Source organism: Chionomys nivalis, chromosome 11, assembly GCF_950005125.1.
Source record: "Chionomys nivalis chromosome 11, mChiNiv1.1, whole genome shotgun sequence".
NCBI lineage: Eukaryota > Metazoa > Chordata > Mammalia > Rodentia > Cricetidae > Chionomys > Chionomys nivalis.
This window is the reverse complement of record NC_080096.1, coordinates 19,699,068-19,716,976: the sequence shown is the minus strand read 5'-3', so window position 1 is coordinate 19,716,976 and position 17,909 is coordinate 19,699,068. Positions and strand designations below refer to the sequence as shown.

Below are 17,909 nucleotides of genomic sequence, written 5' to 3'. Positions count from 1 at the left end.
TTTCCCGCCCGCTTCTCCCCCAAAAGCTCTTGAGCTCTGTAATCTGCATTAACTCCCAGCACCCAGCCTTTCGCGCTTCCAAAAGCTAGAGATAAGCAAGTGATCGCTAGAGAGAGAAGTGATTGCTCATTCCGTTTTTGTTCCAGTCCTCCTCCGGAAAGCTGCATCCGAAAGCCGCATCCTTACTCATTTGTCCTTTCTCATCCAAGTCCGGAGTGTTATAGCTCAATGGTAAGAATGCTCAACATGCACGAAAGAGGTCACTGGTTCATTCTCCAGCACCAGTAGTTTCTGAGGCTTGAGGGCATCATTAGGTTACTAGGAGTCTGTCAGAGATCATGTAGGCTGTTTATGAAAACTTTGGACAAACTGCAGCCAGTCGCAGTCCCAAACAGGAGAAGGCGTTCAAAGTTTCACTGGGCATAGGTCAAATGGTTAATAAAAGCCACTTAGGATTTTTCTACTTGGGTCATAGTGACTATACTGTACAAGGAAGCATTAGTGTTGCCATCTTCCTCTAAGCCCCTGCCTTGCTGTTTGTAATGGCTTTGTCTTTTGAGTGCTAACGGAAAGTATATATTTCATATGACCGTCTCACATGGTATTCCCAATATTCAAGATGCATTGATTCCAGGAGAGGCTGAGTGCGCTATCCAGCTTCACGCTAAAACAAGGATGGGATTCAAACCTGAGTCTACATAAAGTCAAAGGCCAGGCTGTCACTATTCTCATGGGTTCCTCACAGACATACATTGCTAGTATGCAGCTGATGTCCCTTTTACACTTCCGCAGAAACCTGGCATGATGACCTGGCAGTTTTCTTCTTTAGGAAACAAATTGTGGAAGGGTGTGGTAGCACATGTCTGGAGCTACAGACAATTATGATCTGCCATGTTGGTGCTAGGAACCCAAACCTGGGTTGAATGCAAGATCAACAAGTACTCTTACCTGTGGAGACATCTCTCCAAGCTCTACAAAATAAAACACTTCTGAATGTGGTTAGCTCAGTGGCCGGGTGCTTGACCAGCTTGTGCAAGGCATCCAGAGCACCACAGACGTATACAAAGATACTTTTGTCTGACAATTTGTGTGAGCTTTTGGGTTCTGAATCTCCTTTCAACATGAGGTAGTGTTGAGGTCATTTCTAGCTATCAGCAACTGAACAAAAATCTTAGCTAACGTTCAACTTCCAACTTCTTAACCTGAGTGTGGTCTATCTACTGTCATTCACAAGAAACCTAAGAGGTGTGTTCTTAGCCTTATGATTCTGAACTGCACTGTCATGTCCCCATCCCTGACACAGCTTCAGGTGTCAGCACTTTACAGTTAACAAGGCCCTTGCAAAGCAAAACGCTCTTTGTTTGGGTGTCAGTGGTGTCAGGGTAGACCAGCAAACTGGGGACAGCAATACAGCTAACCTTATCAAGCAGCTCCAGGGGATCCAATACCCTCTTCTGGCCTTCATTTGTACACACACATGTGGCGTACACAGACACAAACATCCACATAAATAAAATCTTGAAACATCTTTGGTATAATCAAATGCAGACAACAAAAAGTTGTGTGGCTAGACATTATAGGCAGGAAGCTTCCTTAGCAGGTGACAGAGAAAAAGGGCACGAGATGTTGTGAAGGAAACGATGCCAATTTCAGTGGAAGCAACCAGTTCTCCAGGTGTGCCTGAGGGCAAGCACTCTGAAGCAGTGGTGAGCAGGACAGTTCCTCTCCGCGGTGCACAGGCTATATGAACTGTTTAAGGGTGGTTTGAAGTGTGAGCACTCAAGATGACCACCCTTACAAGCAGTCTGATCATGGGCAGGTTAACTTTGTCTCAGCTTCTTGAGTCATTAAGAGTGCACACGGGTTGGGACAATGGCTCAGCAGATAAATGTGTTTGCTTCCAACCTTGACAACCCAAGCTCAGTTCCTAGAATCGCATAGGGGGAAGAGAGAACAGACACCTGCAAGTTGTTCTCTGACTCTTACAGGTGTTCTGAGAAAGGCCATACCTTTACCAAATAAAGTAATAAAAAAATTTTGGGGAGGTCTAGCAATGGCTCAGCCACAAAGAGCAATTGTTGCTCATGAAGAAGACCTGGGTTTGATTCCCAGCACCTACACTGCAGGTCATAATCATTTGGAACTCCAATTCAAGGAGATCCAACTGCCTCTTCTAAAACTCCCCAGCACCAGGCATGTAGTACATAGACAAGCATGTGGGTAAATTCCCATAAACATAAAATAAAAACAAATAAAAAAACCCAAAAGGGCTCAATAAATCTCCCAGATGGCTTTATAAATATAATACATTAAGTATAAAAGAATCCAGCATAGTAGTTTGCTGGCACTAAAGACTCAAATATGAATGACATCCACATGCAAAGCACTTTAAGCCTTTAAATTCCTGTATCAGGTCCATTCCTGCCTTGGACCTTGTGGGGAATGTCTATTTTTATTTTGCCAATTGAAACAAGTGAGTTACAAACGAACCTGCCATCTAACATCACCTTTTCCTGCTAGCACTTGGGGCTGAACTCGGGGCTTTACATATGTTGAACAAGCTCTCTGCCACTGGGCTGCAGTCAAAGCTCCATCTTCTCATTTTAATGATATTTAAATACCCCCTTTTAAAAATTGGTTTTGTAGCAGAGAGGCTTCAATCCAGAACCCAGGCCCTAGTGCATGACATGTATGAAGTCCCAGGTTTTTTCCCCAGTATCACCAAAACATGTGCATGGTGGTTGAAGAGATAGTTCCGTCAGTAAAGCACTTGCCTTGCAAGCCTGAGGACCTAAGTTTTTAGGTCCTCAAAACCCAGGTAAAAAGCCAGAATTGCTAATTTCAGGGGTGGAGCATAGGAAGCAGAGACAGGCAAATCCATGCGAGTTCATTCGTCAGCTAGTCTCACCTACTTCACAAAATAAGTTTGCAAGAGACCCTGTCTCAAACAAAAGATGACAGACGCCTGAGGAACATCACTCAAGCTTCTCCCACGGTCCCTACAGGTATGTACATAACTCTACATACATGCACATACACACATGCACATGCACTTCCCTCCCACACATGAAACATTTGGAAAGGACATTTTTTATATACAATTAAAATATGAAACCAAACCTCACCAAACCGTTAATCTCATTTCTCCATATTTGGTTTTCCGAGACAGGGTTTCTCTGTAGTTTTGGAGCCTGTCCTGGAACTAGCTCTGTAGACCAGGCTGGCCTCGAGCTCACAGAGATCCGTCTGCCTCTGCCTCTTGAGTGCTGGATTAAAGGCGTGCGCCACCACCGCCCGGCTCTTCACGGGTCTCTAACCATAGTCCACCTCTAACTCTTGCGTCATCACCAGTCTACTCCTCTTGCCACAGCAGACTTCCCAGCGAGCGTCTATCTGCTAAGCTGTTCTGCCAGTTCACAAATTTATTTTTTCCTTTCTTGCTTTTAGACATGACCTCAGTATGTTGACCAGGCTGGCCTCAAACCTAAGAGATCACCCGTCTCTAGCTCACAAGTGCTGTGATTAATACCATCTTAAGTTTATTCTTTAAAAAGTAAATGCTCAGCCGGGTGGTGGTGGCGCACGCCTTTAATCCCAGCACTTGGGAGGCAGAGGCAGGCGGATCTCTGTGAGTTCGAGACCAGCCTGGTCTACAAGAGCTAGTTCCAGGACAGGCTCCAAAACCACAGAGAAACCCTGTCTCGAAAAAAAAAAAAAAAAGTAAATGCTCAATCAGAGAGAGGGCTCAGTGGCAGTTTGCAGAGGACCAGAATTTGGTTCCTAGCACCCACATGGTGGCTCGCAACAGTCTATAACTCCAGTTCCAGGGGATCTGATGCCCTCTTCTGACCTCCTTGGGCACCCGACACACATAAGGTACACAGACACACATGTAAATCAAACATTCATACACACATACCAAAAACAAAACAAAACAAAAAAACCTTCTAAATTCTACCCTAGCTAGATGGAGATTTTAAAGTAATTGTACCCTGTGATGCTAGGAAGTAATATTGGAAAGAACCCTTTGGAGGCGAGGGCTGTACTATTCATGTCTGGAAACACAGGATAGAAAGCAGGTGATGCCCATCCCTAGGACGCAGGATAGACTGGGATGCGACTTGAGCTGTATAGTCTGCACTAAGTGACCAAAAGCAGAAGCTTCGTTCCCACGACTAGGGCAGTTTCTGAAGGGAAAATAAAAGACAAACAAAATAGTGGAATGCGAGGGGCTCAGTGATTTATTTTGCACAGACTGAATGGTAATTTAGCTTCTTTTCCTTCCTTAAAAAAACAAAACACACACATACACACACACACTGACAAAACAAAAACAAAAGCAGGGTCTTTCTATGTAGCCCTGCTGTATTGGCCAGCATGGCCTTGAATTCATGGCCATCCATCTGCCTCTGTGTCCTAGCATTCATTTCCTATATTACCATGCCTGCCTGGTAACTTCACTTTGATGTCTCTGCCCAATGATACATAGCAATACAAGTTTATCACAGACTGCACACTGAGTGGTTGGCACTCTCCAAAGTCTTATGTGCATGTGGGTATGCACACATGGACACATATGCCTGCACCCCTGCTCTGAAAGCACCAGTCTAATATTTATCAAATTCTTATTGTGAAACATTACCAATGGGTGGCCAGAATACTTTTATTTACTCCATGTAGCACTAAGAGACTACTAGAGGGGCTGAAAAGTTGGCTCAGCAGTTAAGTGTGTTTTCTGCTTACGCAGAGAATCAAGGTTCAGTTCCTAGCACCCATATGGTGGCTCACAATCGTCTGTAACATCAGTTCCAGAGATCTGACCCTTGCTCTAAACTCTAAGGGTACCAGCATGCACATGGTACACAGCCATACATGCAGGCAAAACATTCATATACATAAGATAACATTTATTTTTCTTTTTAAGAAAGTGTCAGACAGAGTACCCAGCAATCCTAGAACATTCCAATTTCAATACAGGAAGCTGAATAGGAAGTGCAAAATGGAAAGGAATACAGGAATAAATCTATAAATTGTATGTTTAGACTATACATCTGTTGTCTTAGGGATTTTAGAGTAAAAAAGAAGACTGGACTGATCACTCAGTCCCCACCCAAGCCCACATCCAGTGCTTTGAATTGGCCTACCCCAACATCTACCCCATCTATGACCTGTTGAAACTCGTGAAGAGACTTGTCCTGTGGAACCATAGCCACAGGATCTCCATGACTCTGGGCAACGGCAGGATATCTGAGAGGACTTTAGGTGGGGGTCCAGTGTTGATGGTGTACCAAAAGCCAGAGGGCTTGAACCAGACCAACAACTCATTACAATGAACATTTGCAAGTAAAGCTGTTTGGACAAAAGGGTCAATAGCATGCCACATCACAGCTCTTGATGCCACTAAGATGAACAAAGATGGAGAGACAGGAAAGACAGAGGAGTGAAGTATTTTATTGTTGCTGTTTGTTTTGAATTTATTTTATCTTTTAATTTTCTTTTGGGTGGGGGACACTGTAAGTGTGACGAGTAGATATGTAGGGAATAGGAAAGGAGTGGGTTTGGGGGGTGTTGTAAAATTCCCAAAGAATCAATAAATAATTACGTTTTTTAAAAAAAGAGCAGTTGAGAAAACATGGGGCTTATGGGCTAAGCGATGTGTCTAAATACCGTCAGCAAGTTACTGGTGGGGAATTCTTTCCCGCCCCACTCTAGTTTTGGACTTGCAAACAATGGTTCTCTCCCTGGCTACACACAGTATACATGTGGAGCTTTAACAGATTCCTGTGTCTAGGAAATATACCAAACTAATGAAAGCAGAATCTCTGGGAGGGGGACCACAGCTTCGCCACCCTTTAACCATGGTGCCTCCAGAGATCATCAGGCACAAAGCAGGATTCTAGGAACAGGTTTATTAGAGCTTCTTGACAACTGCCACAAACTCTAGAGCAAGTTCCTATTTGTTCCCATGGCCATCATGATAACCATCACTCAGTAGATGACACGGTATTGTGGAATTACAGCCATTTCATTGTTCCCAATAGTTTGCCACAAGAGATCTCTTTTTTTATTTTTTGGGCTGTCACAAATGATGTATCCAAGACCAGACTTGAGAACAGGGGCTTCTCTGCAGCTGCCATGTGGGTCACTGGTTATGCAGACAGCAGTCTTCTCTTCCTCTCCCTCTCTTTCTTACACAGAGCCTGATCTCAAACCTTCTAGGTACCCCAGCCTGGCCTTGAACTCATAACCTTCCTGTCTTGTCCCCTCGGGTTCTTGGATTAGAAGTATGTGCAAACCACAGTTTGTTCTCTGTCCTGGTTTTCAAAGAAAGGCAGCAATGCCTGTTCCACTGCTGAGCCAATCCTTACCTGTTCTCTGGTCTCTTGCTGGGCTGTGTTCTCATGGCAGCATATTACCTACATCATTAGGACGTTAACTCAAAAAATAACTACAAACGCTTTTAAATGTTTATTTGTATGAAGTAGGCAGGATGGTGCAAAAGTGCAAAGAAACTTACGCATTTGGGCCCTTATTTCCCTACTGGTCACATTAGTGTAGTAACATTAAGAGGAATAGAGGAAATGAACATAAATATACCGACAGTAGCCAAGTCCTCCAATGCACTGAAGGATGAGCTGACGTTTTCAGCCTCGATTCACATTTATCTGAATGCCTAAACCAATTACACTCTCTCTACTGTTCTAGGCCTGTGAAAAAGGGCAGTGGACAACATTTATATTTCAAGACAGCAACCTTTTATTAAAACTGTTTTTGTCTAAAACTATGCAGAGTTTGATCTCTTGTTCATAAATTAGGCTAAGTCTAACATAACTAAACCAGTATTATTTACAAAAATGAACCTTTTCTTTGCTTTATCAGTAGGTTCACAGACCTAAGTTTTAAACCCCACTTTAGTCTGAATTTTAAAATCTTGCCATCAAAGCCAGGTAACCCTTACCAGGCTTGGGTCAGTCTCTGACAGCAGCATTTATCACTCACCGGAATGTAAGCCACAAGTGAACGACAGGACAGAGTCATTCCAAACAATTCCCATCGGCTGCCAAAATCATGCTGTGCCTAATTCTCCCTTTCTGTGCAGACAGGCGGAAGAGGGCCAGACTGCTTATAACAGTGTTAATGAAACGAATCTTTTTACAACTGGAGTGGGTGACTTAGTGTGCAGGAATGAACTCTGTAAATGACACCAGCAGACAATGAAGTCAATTTAACTTAAACCCAGACTTTCATCCGCGCCCTGGCAATGGGCCCACTCTGACAGACAGGATCTTTCCATTTCATCTGCAGTCACAGGTGCAGGGTTCTTATTCCCCAGTTACACATAGTGCCAAAATCTTGCAAAACAGAGATCAGATCCCCCCGGAAACTCAAATCAAAATGTTAAATAAAAATTGCTGGCATATTGTACGGTTTCTCAGATCTCAATAGGCTAGCTCCAGAAGGAAATTTATCTCAAGATGCTCATAAAAAGGTAAAATTTGTATATGTACAAAAAAAAAACAATATTATAAGACTGTAGTGTCACCTGTCAAAAAGAACATCCACAATGGAACTGTCAATAAACACTTGGGGTACAGGGCAATCAAAATACAAGAGAAAGGAAACGACACATAGTTAATTCCTTATCTGAGAAATCAATAGGATGTATGTATAAATTGATAAATACTGTCTCCATGGGTCACTAATTCCAAGGACTAGTTAGTAGTTAGTTTCTAGCTAAATTATCACAGGACACTCTGGTTCACGCTCTCTTCTGTGGTCAGTTTGTTCTGGCAAGATTCCCTCGAGCACTTGCTCTTGAAAACAACTCAGCAGGAGAAGGCTCTGAGGCAAGCACACCTCACTTAGAAGCAAACCAGATAACCACTCCCAAGACTGTAAGAATTACTGACAGGACAAGCACGAGGATACACATCTTCTTGCGAGATTTTTTCTGAGGAAAGAAATATTTAAAGACACTCATGAAACAAGGAAAAATTTTTATACCTAAGATTCCAAGAGTGCATCGCAATCTGCCTCCTTGAATTCATAATAACATTTTCCTATTTCCCTGCTGGGACTGAACCCAGGTCCTTGTACACACTAGGTATGTACGTGCTCTTCTACCGAGCCACATCCCCAGCCTATAATTAACTCTTACCATGCACAAATGTGCAAACATCTTCCAAACCCCAAGCCATCAGTTCTCAGCAGTAGTACAAGTTAAATTGTTCGCACACACAATTTCGTAGAGGAGCTACACCCTATTCTCGGTGTCATTGCTGATCTGCCTTGTCTCTCACTGGCTAGCTTGCTCCTAGATCCCCCTCTACCATCCATGGCTGGAATTACAAGGGTCTGAGGATTTGAAAGTCAGGACCACTGAGCCTTCTCCCTAGGCCCTGAGTATTATAATAACTACTTTACACCTATCACAAATAGTATGTTCACTGTAAAACATACAGGCAGTAGAAAAAAAGATTTTTTTTTCTTTAGATAAGACTGTTAACATGATTCTATTTCTTTCTGTTCTCTGGTGTTTTGTTTGTTTTTGAGATAGGGTCTTACTATGTAGGCTTGGCTGGCTGGAGCTCTCTCTACAAGCTATGTTAGCTTAATCTACAGAGATCTACTGCCTCTGCCTCTTGATGCTGGGTTAAAGGCTTGTGTTCCTTCTGCTTGCTCATCCATGCACACTGTTGGTTTGTTATAACTGGATCATACCATACGTTTGAAGTTTTTCTCATTTAACATTTAGCACAAACTCTCCTTTTCTGCTATAGCCTCACTAACCTCTCTTAATTCCCACATAACACAACACTGAGTAGAAGTGATTACTCAATTACTGCTGTAAACTAAAGTTATCGCTTTTCAAGGAAATATTATTACAAAACACAACTTCCTCAAGCATATTAACAGATAAAATACAGCTGCCCCAGAATAGTCCAGGAATACAGAAATGACTAAAATGCAAGCTACTTTTAAAGAGCCATGCAACGCCAGATGAGAGAGAATAAGGACTTCCTTTTCCATAACTAAAACCTGAGTTGCAGACTCCGAGAAAGAGCTGGGTGCAGTGTCACATGACTTTAACCGCAGCACTTGGGAAGCTGAAGCAGGAGGATCTCTGCAAGTTCCAGGCCAGTCAGGACTACACAGTGAGACCCTAACTCATAAAACAAACAAGCAAACAAAAAACCCAAAATGATTCATGAAGTCCTAAAGACGGAAGAATCCCCTTCATGGTTAAGCCTGTTTACAAAGAGCTGCCGCAGTTGATTCTAAGCCATCCATGCTCGGAGTCAGCAGTCAGCGTAAGGTGTCTCTGAAGCTCCACTTTCCCTGTAGCTCTTACTCCCCCAACAACAGCCCAGATGTTTACGATATAAGATTAGCATCATGCTAGATTTAGGCATCAAGCTAACTCATGAGACTGATTTTGCATTCACACAACTTCTGTATAAGTTATTCAAGCTTTGATAGTGTTGGTGCAAAGATAAATACTAAAAATGGGACTGGGGCTGCAAATTATGACTGCCTGCCTCCAGCTTAAACCCAGGCAAAGGGCTGCAACTGCCTGCAGTGTGTCAACACAGCCTAGTTGTTCAGTGAGTCTACAGCACAGAGGGACTTTCTTGGGTATTGACTTTTACCTGATAATAAGCAGCTCTTTGCAGCTGATCAGTGGCTCTTTCCACATGCACCTCTGAGCTTTCCACATTGGCTTCTATGCTATCTGTAAAAAATACAGTGCACATTTCAGCACATTCAGAAATTTCAATACTGCAAACAAAACAATTCCCTTCTTTTTTTAAATGTATGCAGGTGTTTTATCTGCATGTGCTGTGTGCATGTCTGGAGCCTGGAAGAGGGCCTGAACCCCTTAGAACTGAACTTACAGATGAGCGTGAGCTGCTGTGTGGGTGCTGGGCACAAACCTGAGTCCTCTGGCAGAGCAGCTACTGCTCTTAGCTGCTGCGCCGTCTCTCCAGCCCCTCGGAATAGATTTTGATGCCAAGATCTTAGTTTCATCGCTACCACCCAATCATGAAATTAAAATTTACTTCTTTTCATTTACTTTTTTGAGATAGGCTCTCATGTAGCCTAAGATGGCCTCAACAGTCTCAGCAATATGTCACGCAGCTGGCGCTGGCCTTGAAGTCCTGACCCTCCACCTGAGTGCTGAGGTTACATGTAACTTGATAAGAGAACATCCCCATTCTTCATAAATACTGAAATATTTAATAGCAAGAGGTTACTAAGAATGTGATTCACCTATACAGCGTTCAAGAAAAAAAGCCTTCTATGTGGGTAGGAGAACATGCACACACACATTTATGCATCTCTACACATGGCTGGGGGTAGGGGGACATGCACACACACACATTTATGCATCTCTACACATGGCTGGGGGACATCACTAAGGAAGTGGAGCAAAATGCTATTAACCAAGCCGGGCGGTGGTGGCGCACGCCTTTAATCCCAGCACTTGGGAGGCAGAGGCAGGCGGATCTCTATGAGTTCGAGACCAGCCTGGTCTATAAGAGCTAGTTCCAGGACAGGCTCCAAAACCACAGAGAAACCCTGTCTCGAAAAACCAAAAAAAAAAAAAAAAAAAAAAAAAATGCTATTAACCAGGAAAATTCTGGGTAGGGATATAAAAGATTTCTTGTATTATTTTTATTTTGCAGCTTTTGTAAACTTGAGATTATGTCCACATTAAAAAGCTTTTAAAAGTTACTAACCCCGCTGGGTGGTGGTGCACACCTTTAATCCCAGCACTCGGGAGGCAGAGGCAGGTAGATCTTTGTGAGTTTGAGGCTAGCCTGCTCTACAGAGTGAGTTCCAGGACAGGCTCCAAAGTTACAGAGAAACTCTGCCTCAAAAGTTGCTAACCCCATAATCCTGCAAGAGTTTGGAGCTAAAAGCTGGGGTGCTGACAGATCTTTGACCTCTACAGTTAACTCTATAAGAAAATGAATTCAGTAACCTTAAAAAAGAGAGAGAGAGAGATTACTAAATTTTAAGTCCATAGGTGACCCATCTTATTGACCTTTGTACTCACCCCAAGGTTAGAGGTATTAATTAGTACGTACCTATCAGGTCACCTTGGTCATGGATCATCATGGCTAAATCTTTAAATATCTGATTGACATCCAAAATGTCAGCCTAAGGAAGACAAAAAAAAAAAAAAATTAACTCACATTAAGCAACATGCTAGAAGATTTCTTTCCTTTCCTTCCCTAAAGATTAACGTATCAATGTGTTTTACAGCTTTCCTACTAACAGAAAACTCTATTGCTGCTTAATACTATAGAACAGATGGCATGAGACCCACCCATCCAGCAATATTAATTGCACACGTTACCTGAGAACTAGTAAGATCCTACACTGGGTCAAGCCTAACTGGAGTGCTGAAGTGGACACAATCTCAGTGTGACAGCTCTGCGCGGAGCACGCCAATGTCATGGCCACTAGGGCTTTGGACTAGAGAACTCAAATGGCTTCTATAGGACTGTGCTGCCTGGGGAACATGTGGAAGACAAACAGTCCAGGAGCTGGTTTCCCGCAGGGCTGACGCTGGGTCTATGTGAGGAACTACAGGATGTCATTTAGATGGTGGCGAACGGCTGGTAAGGTGACAGGACGACATCGTTTGCAGGCCTGCTGTTCTGACTGAGAGTCTAATGGCAAGTCAGCTTGGTGGTCTACACTGCACACTTTCCCTGGCTGTGCTGGAAATAAGATTCTCCAGTCAGGTTTTTGCTTACTCACAGGTAATAAGCCATGGCCTGCCACACGTCAGACAGAAGAGCAATGGATTAGCCTGTTAAGAGTATGCTAACTGCGATGGTTTGAATAAGCACTGTCCCAGTTGGTGGACTATTTGGGAAGGATTAGGAGGTGTTTCACTGGGGGGTGACCTTTGAAGTTCCAAAAGTCCACACCAGGCCCAGTCTCGCTCTCTCTTTGCCTCCAACTCGTGGATCAGATGTAAGCGCTCAGCTGCTGCCACAACGCCATGCCTCCCTGCCTATTGCCATACTCCCGCCATGATGCTTATCGACTCACCATTTGACACTGTAAGCAAGCACCAATTAAATGCTTTCTTTTAGGGCCTGGAGAGAAAGATCAGCAGTAAAGAGCACTTGCTCCTGCAGAGGACCCAGGTTCAGTTCCCAGCACACACATGGCAGCTCACAACCACCCAGAACTCTAATCCCGGGGATCTGACCTCTTCTTCTGATCCCTAAGAGCACTCATAAACATAAAAAGTAAACTAAATTTTAAAAATTTAAAAGTTTAAACCACATCTCCTAATCCTTCCTACACATTCCAACAACAGACAATACGCTTTCAAACCACCACTCCTTAGGAGCATACCTTTAACAGCATTTAAGAAAAATATTTTTATATGTTGCCTTGATCATGATGGAGTTCAAGGATTCAAGAGAGTTCTACAGAACTCTCCTCAACACCACATCAAAAATGGCTCCAACTGTGACCCACTGAAGTGACAAGAGCTATACTTGGAACTGGAATTCATCCTCTTTCCTTCCTTCCTTCCTTCCTTCCTTCCTTCCTTCCTTCCTTCCTTCCTTCCTTCCTCCCTCCCTCCCTCCCTCCCTCCCTCCCTCCCTCCCTCCCTCCCTCCTTCCCTCTCTCCTCCCGCACTGGTGTTTTGCCTGCATGCATGTATGAGGGTGTCAGGTACACTGGAACTGGAGTTACAGACAGTTGTAAGCTGCCATGTAGGTGCTGGGAATTGAATTTGGGTCCTCTGGAAAAACGATCAGTGTTTGTAACCACTGAGCCATCTCTTCAGCCTCAGAATTGGACTCCATAATGTAAAAAAACAGAGCAAGAGCTTTGGCCCGCCTTTCTGCTGGGCCATTCAGACCACAGGAAGGAGTGTCCCACAGAACCCTGGTTAACCGAAAGACTGCTGCAGAGACGGGGAAAGTTCCAGGAAGTGACACAGTATTGTCTGCCTTGCTGTTTTCTATGTATGTGTCTCTCTTGGAGACCATGCACGAAGTGAAGTTTGAGGAAGCATCAAGTGCTCCTGAGAGCCCAGGCCAGCAGCACACAGCAGTAGTTCAATTTTGATAATATAAAGTACACAAAGACTCAATCCAGCTCTTTTCATACTAATCCAGCAAAAAATCTCCAAACATCTGCAGATACTCAAGCCAAACAAAAGCCACACCCTGCCTCTTACCTCCAGTTGCCGAATCGCCGTCTCCCTCTCTTTAATAAGTTCCAGGTCTTGTTCAGTGATGGCTGCCTCATCCTCCTGGCTCTGCATCTGGTTCCACTCCTCATGGCTACAGAGAGACAAGTACTCTAGTTGGTTCCTTCTCTCTAAGGTACGAGGAAACATAACTACATCTCTGCTGACAGCAGGACCTAGACAGACATTACCCAGGAGCCAACTCTTCTGCTAGCAATGCAAAATCCCTGAGGGCCATATTTCCTCTCCAGAGACAAGGATGCGATACAAAATAAAATAAAATTGCCACAGAATTATGGAGGATAGGCCTCCTTGCCTTTCCCACTTAGGGGCATTTTTTGCAGTCTTGCTAGGACTTACTAGATGAGGGAAGTATCCAGAGGTTTAAACTCGAAGTGCACTGACCTAGCTCTCCAGGGCACGCCCAGAGCACAAGCTGTGTCCAGGGGCAGTAAATTAATGGAGGAAAAGTGGAAGACAGTAGACTCTGCCATCAAACAGGGTTTCGGCAACTCACCTGTGAGGAGCACATCTGGCTCCTAGGAAGTTCCTTGAAACTCTTTTAGGACAGACTCTGCTTCACAGAAAACCAAACTAAAGGCTAATAGAAATGTTTGCAACTTGATTTTTTCAGGTACTTAGAAGAAAAGTATGCTACTTATTAAAAATTACTTGGAAAATTCAATATTATATAGTTTCTGACTCTTTAAAAAGTATCATTATGGTCTGGAGAGATGACTCAGTGGTTAAGAGCCCCGGCTGCTCTTCCAGAGGACATAGGTTCAATTCCCAGCACTCACATGGCAGCTCACAAATGTCTGTAAAAGTAACTACACTTCCAAGAGATCCAACGCTCTCATGCACAATACATACAGACAAAACACCAAGGCACATAAAATAAAAATAAAATAAGTTTTAAAAAATCATTATATGTATAGGCTGTGTGTGGTGGTACATGCCTTCAATTCCAGAACTCAGGAGGTAGAGACAGGAGGATCTCCTTGATTTAAGGGCCAGCCTGGTTTGCAAAGCGAGCTTCAGGTCAGTCAGGGCTACACACAGTAACCTGTCCCCAAAAATCGGGGGGATTACATAGACTCACTATGTAGACCATAGTCTTGAACCCAGAGACCTGCCTGTCTTGGCCTCCCCAGGGGCATGTGCCACCATGCCCAGTACATTTGTTTTAATTTGTGCTTGCGCATGCATGTACAAGCCAGTGGAGGTCAGGGGACAATCTCTAGGACTCAGTTCTTTCCTTCTACCATGAGACATCCAGGCTGCCAGCCTTGGCAGCATGTGCATTTGCCCACTGAGCCATCTTTCTAGCCCTTGTGCATTTTTTCAACAATACGGATAAATCATACTTCACCTATATAATATATAAAGCCTGTTCTTCACCCACAGTGTAGTGGGAGAGATTAATACATATGTGACAAGCCACTTCAGTTCCAAATTAACGGATATGGTATACATAGTGAGTTCCTATGTAATCCTTTTCCCTATTTTTGGAGACAGATCACTATATAGCCCTGGCTAGCCTGAAGCTTACTTCAGGTACTCCAAGGAAGCCAGGAGAGGGCAAGAGTTCTCCTGGCACTGATGGTTGCAAAGAGTTGTGAGCCACCATGTAGGTTCCAGGGATTGAACCCCAGTGTTCTGGAAGACAGCCAGTGCTCTTAACTGCTCAGCTGTCTCTGCAGCTCCAATATTCAGCTGTTTTTTACTTTACTTTTTTTTTGTCTGCATGTATGTATGTATACCATGTGCGTACACGCGGGTAGCTAGAAGATAGCATTGGGCCGGGCAGTGGTGGCGCACGCCTTTAATCCCAGCACTCGGGAGGCAGAGGCAGGCGGATCTCTGGGAGTTCGAGGCCTGTCTGGTCTACAAGAGCTAGTTCCAGGAATTAAAAAAAAAAGAAGATAGCATTGGATCCCCTGGAACTGGACTACAGACAGTTGTCAGCCTCTATATGAGTACTGGGAACTAAACCCTGGTCCTCTGTTCTTAACCGCTGAGTGGTCTCTCTAACTCTTATCTATTTACTCATTTACTTACTTGAGTGTCAAGCGCTGTAGTGTAGGCTATCCTCCAACTCTCTTGGTCCTCCTGCCTCATCCCTAAAGTGCTGGGGTTATAGGAATACATTACTGTACCTGGCTCAACTCCCTGACTTTTTTTTTTTAGGCAGAAGAGGGCACCAGATCTCATTACAGGTGGTTGTGAGCCACCATGTGGTTGCTGGGAATTGAACTCAGGGCCTCTGAAAGAGCAGCCAGAGCTCTTAACTGCTGAGCCATCTCTCCAGCCCCTCCCTGACCTTTTTAACTTTTTAATTTAATTTAATTTTGAGACAGGGTCTCACTGTGTAACCCTAGCTGTCCTGGAACTCACTCTGTAGACCAGGCTGGCCTCAAACTCACAGAGATCCGCGTGCCTCTGCCTCCTAAATGCTGGGATTAAAGGTGTTATGCGCCATTATGCGCAGCTCTGATTATTTTAAAAAGTGAAAACAGTCACAAAGAGGCCGGAGAGAGATGGCTCAACTGTCAAGAGCACTGGTTGCTTGTGTTGAGGACCAGGTTTGACTCAGCACCTACATGGTAGCTCACAACCATCTGAAACTCCAGTTCCAAGGAATCTGAAGCTCTCTTCTGGCCTCTATAGTTACCAGGCATTCACAAGGTGCATAAAATTACATGCAAGCGATAGCCCCATAAACATAAGAAAATGATAATAATAATAGGTACAAAGGTGTGGACTGGCAGTAACTACCCAGCAGGCTGGATGAATGATTCTTTACCTGTCAAATGAGACGAGCTGCTCTTCTCTTTGCCTGTCTTCCGCCTAGAAAGCAGATGGCATTATTGCTGCTGTTATCCAAAACCATGCCAGAGACACACAAAACACGGGGAGCCTTAGCTATACGACCAAAGAGTGACATCCCTCCACTCTAACAGCATCTATAAGATAACAAAGGACTCTGAAAATCTGTCGGGTCTTGAGTAGGAAATGGATGCATGCAAGTCTGCCTCAGTGCAGACCCATGGACAAAGCATTCTGCTGGTGACTCTCATTTGGTACAGAATGAAAAGGGCCAGTGGTTGGAAAGGGAAAACACCTGGGGGAGACTCTGGGCTTGCAACGGCCTTCTCTTGGGAATGAACTCACAGAAAGACGAGATCCAGCTCTTGCTCGAGCGATACTTTCTTTCTCCTTCTCAGACACCCTTCTCTGCACGGCCTGGAAATTGTTCAAGGCTGACGAGAAGTCATTCATGAGACGCTCCTTCTGAAGTCTCTGCTGGCGCTGAAGAAATCAAGCAAGAACTTGAAATTTCAAACAAACTTGGAATCACTTGGTTTTAATACCCATGAAAAACACAATTATACATCTAAGAGATTTCAAAGTATAAAAATTATTACAAAATAGGCTCTTCCTTAAGTTAGTAAACTTGCTTCTTCCTAACCCAAATCCCGGGTTAACCCTATGGACCGGGTCAAAGCACACTGATGAACCTGAGAACAGGTGTCATTGATCTCGTAACTTAAAAGGAACTGCAGTTTGGAATACTTGTTGCCTGGAGAATCTAAAGGCCTTTGCGCTCAGACTGGACTAAAGGGACTATTTTTGTGAAACTCTACTCCTTTATACTGAGTTACTAGCTTTCCTGGAAACCATCGCTATTTTCTTTTACAGCTTTTCTTTCTGAGTTTCAAATTTTTCAAGAACTTAAAAACCACCTCATTTACCCTCAGGCGACCTTCACTAAGCGTACTTATATCTCTCAAAATGTACAAATAAAGAGGCCTGGCTGGGCTAGACCTGGACAGGGAACAGCGTCCCAGTCTTGCCCCACGGTACAAGGACACAGAAAGTCGTGGCAGTGACACGGTGCTGGGGTTAAAGGTGTGCACCCGCGAGCCTGACTTAAATAATATATTTTTATGGTTTTTTTTTTTTTTTTTTGGTTTTTCGAGACAGGATTTCTCTGTGGCATTGGAGCCTGTCCTGGAACTAGCTCTTGTAGACCAGGCAATAATATATTTTTAAAATAGCTTATTTTCCCACATCATAATGGTAGAAAATAGCAAAACTTTTTTTTTTTTTTTTTTTTTTTTTAAAAGGTAGTTTGGTTGGATCCAAAGCTGTATAAATAAGAGAAGCTAAGACTGGAAAAGCAGGAAAGACTAACTAGTCAGTTCCAAATGTCAACCAAGTGCATTCAGGAGTCACCTCTAAGGAACAGAGCAATGGCAACTGAGCAGGGAACACAACCTATTAACTTGGAGAAATTAGACTGTGATGACAGCTGGAATAGGAAGAATAAAAAACTTACTGCAACAATCTAGGTTTAATGGGTAGGAGGATATAATGGCAGTAACTGGATCACAAAGAGGAATTTAAGAAACATTATGACTTAGTATCTAGAGATGGAGGAAGAGGGGTAAAATCAAGAATGACTCAGATTTCAAACCTGAGAAAGCGATGGCAACACTTGAAAGCAAGTTTAGGTGAGGATTTTTTTCTTCTTTCTGGGATTTTAATCTTTGCATTAAAAACAGTATAACCAGCACAGTGGCCCACACCTTTAACCCCAGCACTTGGGAGGCAGAGACAGGTGAACCTCTGTGAGTGCAAGGCCAGTCTGGTCTACAAAGTGAATTCCAGGTCA

General features: G+C 43.7%; 1 protein-coding gene across 1 annotated transcript in view; it reads right to left on the bottom strand.

The window, feature by feature from the left end:
* Window positions 1-4,960: 4,960 nt before the first annotated feature.
* Stx12 (syntaxin 12) overlaps window positions 4,961-17,909 on the bottom strand; it is a 34,079-nt gene continuing 21,130 nt past the window's right edge. The window contains exons 4-9 of the mRNA XM_057785032.1: window positions 16,406-16,543; window positions 16,038-16,081; window positions 13,220-13,325; window positions 11,094-11,166; window positions 9,651-9,733; window positions 4,961-7,951 (exon numbers count right to left, since the gene is read on the bottom strand). Of these exons, the coding sequence (XP_057641015.1) occupies window positions 7,859-7,951; window positions 9,651-9,733; window positions 11,094-11,166; window positions 13,220-13,325; window positions 16,038-16,081; window positions 16,406-16,543 (537 nt within the window). The 3' untranslated portion in view covers window positions 4,961-7,858. The remainder of the gene's footprint in view (window positions 7,952-9,650; window positions 9,734-11,093; window positions 11,167-13,219; window positions 13,326-16,037; window positions 16,082-16,405; window positions 16,544-17,909) is intronic.